Consider the following 7,123-nt stretch of genomic DNA (forward strand, 5'->3'; position numbering starts at 1 on the left):
CGCCTTCGCACCAGGGCTCTGACATACAGCCACCAAGGGAACAGCCAGATTTGAACCGAGGTCTGTTCTTGTCACATGGCTCCTCCCAAACCAGAAAGCCAAGTTGACTGCCCTCAGGTCAATTCCAACTCACAGCGGCCCTGAAGACAGAGGGGAACTGCGGGGTTTTGAGGCTGTCCATCTTGACAGGAGCAGAAAGCCTCATCTTTCTCCTGAGCAGTGGCTGGAGGGTTCTAACTGCTGACCTTGGCGTTAGCAGCCTAACTCGGAACCAGAAAGGCCTTAAGAGGATGGTGAGGGGCTCTTTAGGAGGGGGGGGCCCACTTGGGACTTGGAGGTGACTGCTCTCTGACCCAGCCCCCTGTGGTGGGGGGCTCAGGGGCACCCACATCTCAGCTTCTCCTTCCGGCACTGCTCCACCTGCTCCTCGTCCATGGAGATGTCGATGGGCCGGAAGTAGGACATGATGGTCAGGAAGTCCTCGAAGCTGATCTCCTCCGCCAGGCCGCTGGGGCCCTTGCGCAGGTTCCTACGGGAGCAGCGGGTGGGGGAGGGGTGCTGTGGGCAGGGCGGCCCTGGTCCTCCCATGGGACCACCACCCACCACAGCTGCTGTGCCCTTGGAGGCCTGGGCACTAAAACCCAGCCTCTGCCCACCCAGAGCTCACATCGGGGCAGGGGGACACAGCCTTGTGAGAGACAGGGGAGGGAGTCAGGGGGGACACAGGGGCATTGAGCAATGCAGGCACTCACTCAGGGAACTTGGCAGACAGGCCAAGGTCCACACCTGGCCGCACCTACTGTACCACCCACCCGAGGGCTAAGAAGGGTTTTCAGGCAGTTACGGGTCTGGAGGGGGAAATGGTCAAAAGGAGAACTGTGTTCCCTAAACGGTGAAACAAACATCTCCTTGTCATTGAGTCGGTTCTGATCCAGAACAACCCTACGAGACAGGATAGAACTGCCCCTGTGAGTTTCTGAGAGTCACTCTTTACGGAGTAGACAGCCTCCTCTTTCTCCAGCACTGAGAACCACCTGGTGGTTTCAAACTGCTGACCTCAGAGCTGCCAGCCCAACGTGTAGCCCACTACACCACCAAGGCTCCTTCCTGGGAACTCAACGCCTGATCTTCCACATCCATAAATAAAGTTTAATGAACTGTCTGCCAGAGCAAGTTTACTGCAAATGCTTGACCTCCGGTCTGAAAAACGTGTGCTGACCCAGCTCTCCATCCTGGGTCACATCTCAGCATCATGAGCACCTGCAGGGCACCCAAGCACCTCCAGGGGACTTCCAGGGCTCCCAAGGGTGAGCACGGGCAGAATGCTCACCTCCCAGCAGGGCCTGGGTTCGATTCCCAGCCCATGCACGGGTGTGCAGGCTTCCACGTTGCCACAACACTGAGCTGGTCTCAGCAGAGCTGCCAGACTCACACGGACTAGGCAGAAAGGCCCGGAGGCTGACTTCTGAAAACAAGCCCGTGGATCACAGCCGAGTAAGGGGCACCACGGGCCCTGCGCCAGGGGCAAGCCCCCGCAGCGGAGGGCAGCCAACAAGGCCAGCTTGGCCGGTGAAGGATGGAGAGCATGTGTCCCAGCGGGACTCAGGGAGATGACCCCAGTCAGCCTGGGCCAGCAAGGTGGCAGACTCCTAGTGGGGCTAAGGGGACAGGGCTGACCAGGAGCCATGGCACGTCCCCACCCAGAAGGGATGGTGTGGAGATGTCCATACCCTAACACACATCCCCAGACACACACACACATCCATACACACACGTCCCTACAGACACACACATCTCCAGTCACACAACACATCCCCACAGACACACACACTCACCAACACACACATCCCCCGTCACACAACAATCCACACACACACATCCCCTCACACACACATCCCTACAGACACACACACACCAACACATCCCCAGTCACACAACACATCCACACACACCAACACACACATCCCCACAGACACACACACACACCAACACGTCCCCTGACACACATGCACCAACACACACATCTCACAGACACACACACCAACACACATGTCCCTACAGACACATCAACAAACACACCCCCACACACACACCTACGCACACATCCCCACACACACCCAAACACATCCCCAGACACACACAACACACATACACAGACACACCAATACGCATCCCCACAGACACACAACACGCATCCCCACAGACACACAACATACACAGACACACACACCAACACACATCCCCACAGACACACACATCCCCACAGCACGTGCACACACACAAGCTTCTGCAGACCCCGCCATGAAGTCCTCCCTGCCTCGTGGGTCCCTGACAAGGGCCCAGGCCGGTGAAGGCTGGAGTGCACAGGATTTACGGGCCCTGAGGTCAGGGAGTCCCAGGGCATCTCAAACCTACTGCACCAGCCAGACCTGCGTGAAGGGTTCCCAAGGACCCAGGGGTGTCCTGCCTGGGCAACGGTGTTCTCAGTCTCTGCACATGCGTGTGGGTGCCGGGCGGGGAAGTAGGGAAAACCAGAGGGCTGATGCGTTTGAACGAAGGGGCTGGTGGAGAACACGGAGAGCCACGGCTGGTCCGCACCGACCACTCCGTCCTGGAAGAGGCGTGGACAGGAGGCCAAGGGTGAGGAGGGCGAGACTCGTCTCTCCTGCTCTGGAGACGCTCTCGGGAGGGGCCAGCCCCCGGAGAAGGGCATCCTGACCCTCTCTGGGGAAAGACATCCTACTTGGCAACTAGAGGGTCAGCCAAAGATGATGGCCTTCCACGAGGTGGACAGGCGCCGTGGCCGCAACAATGGCTCACACCCAACATCAGATGGTGGCCAGGACCAGGCCGCGTGGCACTCTGTGGCACACAGGGTTGCTATGGGTTGAAACACCTGACAACCCTGTCTGAGGTCACCCCTGGACCTCAGTGTACAGGGGAATGTTGCCCTTCTCTTGCCGAGTGCCCACACGTGCCACCCAGCAGGAGCCCACACTGCCCCTCGGGGGTCCCCTGTGCTGCCCAGTTTCCTCCTCTTCCAGGGGTCACCCAGAGAGGTGTATATCCCATCTGGAATAGGGAAGGTGGGTCACAGCTGTGAACTAGAGACCAGAACTTTCCAGGGATCCCAGAAGTCCAGTCTCCCCTTAAACCTTCCTTAGAAAGCTCCCCACCATCCCTCCCAGCCAGGGCAACACTTGACCACCAGGGCCAAGGGCTTAGGAGGGGACGGTGAGGCCCAGCCCACCTCTGCCCCTGACTAGGGCGTCCGGCTATTGCAGCCCTGTGACCTTCCAGGGTCTCCCAGAAGCCACCTGCTGCTTGTCATCCCCCCACACACACTAGCCCAGACCTGGGGCCCACGCATCCCCTCGCTGGCCTCTGCCCCCACCACCTACTCTCCCTGAACCCCATGCTGCCACGGCAGCCAGGACCACGGCAGGCAGCAGCCCACGTGTGTCGGAGCAGAACTGCTCTCCGCAGTGTTTTCTACGGCTGGAATTTTCACAAAGTGGTTGCCAGGCCTTTCTATCCAGGCACCTCTGGGCGGGCTGGATCCTTCAACCTTACCGGTCAGCAGGCAGGGCCTCAGCTCTCTCCTCGGTCCCCTCAAGAGCCTGCCAGGACCTAGGTTTTCAGCAAGTCCCTCCTGCCTAGAGGAGCAGCCCCCTGCCCCCACCCTGAGCATCCTGTTGGTCATGCTCTGGTGCCACAGGACCTTTGCATGTGCAGCTCCACTCGCTGGGGCATCCCTAATGCCCCCCTCCCCCGGCCTGGTTAATTAATGCTCATCCACTCTCTATGGGGTGCCCCCCCCTCCCAGCCCTGAGGAAGGCCTCTGCATCTCTGGGGGGTGAACAGCAGCTCAGGGCCCCAAGCTGTGAGCAGCGGCCACCGTCCCAGGATGAGTCGCCAGGTCCCGTGGTGCTGGCAGGACCAGAGGTGAACGGTACATGCTTGCACGATGCAAAACTGCCACCAGGAAGCCACTCATCTCAGCCCCACACCTCGCCCCTCTCCTGCCTTCCTCTTTCTCCACATCCCCCACCGTCTCTCAGAGATTTCTGCAGGCCAAGAGGCTGAACATCCCCCGGTGAGTCCAACTGACTGGAGCCTCAGGCACCTGCCCCTGCCCTCCCTGCTACCTAGCGGGCTGTGTGAAGTTCAGCGTTGCTGGACACTTGGGGACCTGCACACTCTGCTGAGCTCCGACTCGCGGATGCCGGCTGAGATGCGAGCATGTACTATGCCGTAGTTTCCCCACCTGTAAACAAGGGTGATGATGTCACCTCAACATGTCCTCAACTTGCTACTGTCAGGTGCTACTATCTCCGTGGTCAGGTGAGCAAACAGGTGTGGCAGGCAGCCTCCAAGATGACCCCAAGTGATGCCTGGCCCGGGACCTGTCCATCCCCTCCTCCAGGAGTGGGCCCATGCGGAAAGGGGGCAAATGCGAGACCCTCTCACCAAGCAGGATACACACGCGGCTGGCACGCACACACGAAAAGACGGTCCACATCATCGGTCGCTTAAAAACTCCAAAACATTCCATGACAAAAACCCCTTCCTTGGCCTGTTAAAAACATTTGTGGTGGCCAGGACTGTGGGCTCATGTGAAGGCTTCCCCTGGTGGCAATGCTGACCCCCCAGATGCCCCGAGAATTTACAGCCAGATGCCTGCTCTGCCGGAGCTGCGGAGCAGTAAACGGGTGCTGTTTTAAGCTGCTAAGTTTTGGGGTGACCTTGCTACACAGCCATAGCTAACGACACAGAGACTCAGAGAGATCGAGCGGGCTGCCCAAAGCCACTGGGCTTTCTGATCCTGGGCTCCTGCCTTCGGCCTCACTCCCACCCCGCACCCCAACTAAAGAGATACGCAGAGGACACGCCCCACGCGCGAAGCTCAAACCCTACTGGCCACCACGTGGACTTCAACTCCTGGCGACGCTGTGGGTGGTCAGAGTGGAACTGCCGGTTGCTCCAGTGCCAACATCGCCCCCTTGGAGGACGCAGAGGGCCACGTATCCCCCTTCCCCTCCCCTCGCCCGCGCAGTGGCTGGTGGGTTCTGACCACCAGCGTGGGCCAGTAGCTTAGCCCTTGCACCACAGTGGGCCTGGAACTCGTCCGAGAAGTGACAAACTCAAAATGAGCATGACGTCACCCGCCTCCGGCTGGACTTGGGGAAAGGCACCCACCTGTTGTCAAAGAAGGCACGGACGATTTTGGCTCGGATGGGGTTGAGCTCCAGGTCAGGGACGCTGTTGAAGTTCTCCTTGCTGGAAGGGGCAGCAGCGGGGCGAGGAGAGAAGGCAGACATCAGCGGGTTGTGGCACCACGTCTCCAGCTGCGTGGCCCCAGCAGGACCGAGGGCAGCTCCAGGTTGGAGAAAGGTTGGGAACGCGCTGCCATGCTCTGCCCACCTCTCACGCTCAGCCTGGGGCTGAGGAAGCTCACGGATGTCTTTGAAAAGCCTGCAACACACTGGACAGCCATTAGCACCATGAGAAAGCACACATCCCCAAACCGGGGCAGAGACCACCTGTGCCCACCACGTGTCACCTGCTCTGGCCGGAGGGCCGACATGCAGCTGTGGACAATACTCTGGTTGCTGCCCCCAGAGGTGAAGGACGGAAGGCCCCAGCAATCCCACCCCGTGTGTGTACGGGAGGAACGTGGGCAAAGGCCCACACACAGACCTGGACTCAAATACGCCCAGAAGCGCTATTCATAGCAGACAAAACACGGAAACCACCCAAAGGCCCATCCACGGGCGAATCGATCCAGAGAATGGGGTCTGCCCACACAACGGGGCCTTCTTTGCCCCTCGAAGGAAATGAAAGATATGTGAGACTTCCTTTGGAAATTTCATGAACGAGACAAAACCTGTCTGACTCCGTATGTGAGAAATGTCTAACGTACTGGGCAAATCTAGAGAGACAGAGGGATTAGCAGTTGCCCAAGGCCCAGGGTTCTGCACTGGGCTACTAAGTTCAAGGCCAGCAGTTCAAGAGCACCAGTGCTCTGCAGGAGAAAGGGGTGTTAACCTTCTGTGGAGCGTTACAGTCTTGGAAACCCACAGGGGCAAAACGGATGCAGTGGCAAGGAGTTTTGTTTTGAATTTTAAAGCTTCGGGAAGGAGCCCTGGTAGCACAATGGCTAAAGCGATGAGCTGTTTGCCATAAGGTCGGTGGTTCAAACCCTCGAGTCTCTTTGGGAAAAAAGACCTAGCAGAAAGGCCTGTGGGGCTAGTTGCTGACAGTCGGAATTAACTCAACAGCCCAGAGCAAGGGCTTAGGGTAAAAAGGGAGCGAATGCTGACCAGAGAGGGGCTTTCTTTCAGGCAAGGTGATAAAGGCTCTCAGATGATGGTGAGTCACACCCAATTCTGTAAAGCTACTAAAAGCCACCGAAACGTGAATTATGTCACCATAAAGCTGTTTCAGAGGAGAGAGATGGTGTTTGGGGGAGGAGAGGCTGCATTTCAAACACGGGCCCTGCCTCGCATCCGGTCCCATGTGTTGCTGGCTCCCAGAGGCTGTAACCTTGGCAGGTACATACAGAGCCCAGGGAGACCCTGACCTGTCTGCCCTTCTCCCCTGCCCTTTCCACACAAGGCCGCCCTTTGTCCTCAGGAGCGGCTTCCTGCTTGCCTCTCGCCTCGCTCCGGTGACTGTAAGGGCAGAGGCCTTGGAAGGGGCCCAAACCACGGGCCAGCGATGCAGAGTAAGGAAGAGGCCCAGGCGGAAGGGGCAACCAGCAGTCCTGGCTGAATGCTATGCAGTTTGTCTTGTGGGGGAGGTGGGGGGAGGAGGAAATGTTTTAAAATTGATGTGCACTTTAAGTGACTGGCGTGTAGGGTGCTTGCATTTCCATAGACCCAGTCTTGTTCACCGCCGTCTGTCTGGGGTCCTGTGTGGTGCTGTGGACAGGAGAAGGGAGGAGGAACTGATCAGGGCTACAGCAAGAGCCCCGCGCTCTCCAACACGGCAGCGAGGCAACTCAGGCTCATCTCGCAGAGGACTCTCCCGCAACACCTGGGAGGACTCCCACCCTGCACACAGCACGGAGCACCCAACACACATGCAAGGACAGCTGCCCAGGGGGCGCGGGCAACCAGTC

The 7,123-nt window shown here is 58.7% G+C and overlaps 1 protein-coding gene across 2 annotated transcripts in view; it reads right to left on the bottom strand.

Annotated features, from left to right (window-relative positions):
- TESC (tescalcin) overlaps positions 1 to 7,123 on the bottom strand; it is a 70,318-nt gene that overhangs the window by 4,326 nt on the left and 58,869 nt on the right. For both annotated transcript variants that reach the window (XM_045296764.1, XM_045296763.1), the window contains exons 3-4: positions 5,200 to 5,280; positions 390 to 529 (exon numbers count right to left, since the gene is read on the bottom strand). In XM_045296764.1, the coding sequence (XP_045152699.1) occupies positions 390 to 529; positions 5,200 to 5,280 (221 nt within the window). The remainder of the gene's footprint in view (positions 1 to 389; positions 530 to 5,199; positions 5,281 to 7,123) is intronic.

Source organism: Echinops telfairi, unplaced genomic scaffold (assembly GCF_000313985.2).
Source record: "Echinops telfairi isolate 266 unplaced genomic scaffold, ASM31398v2 ScPeMD7_7412;HRSCAF=8450, whole genome shotgun sequence".
In the NCBI taxonomy this organism is placed as follows: domain Eukaryota; kingdom Metazoa; phylum Chordata; class Mammalia; order Afrosoricida; family Tenrecidae; genus Echinops; species Echinops telfairi.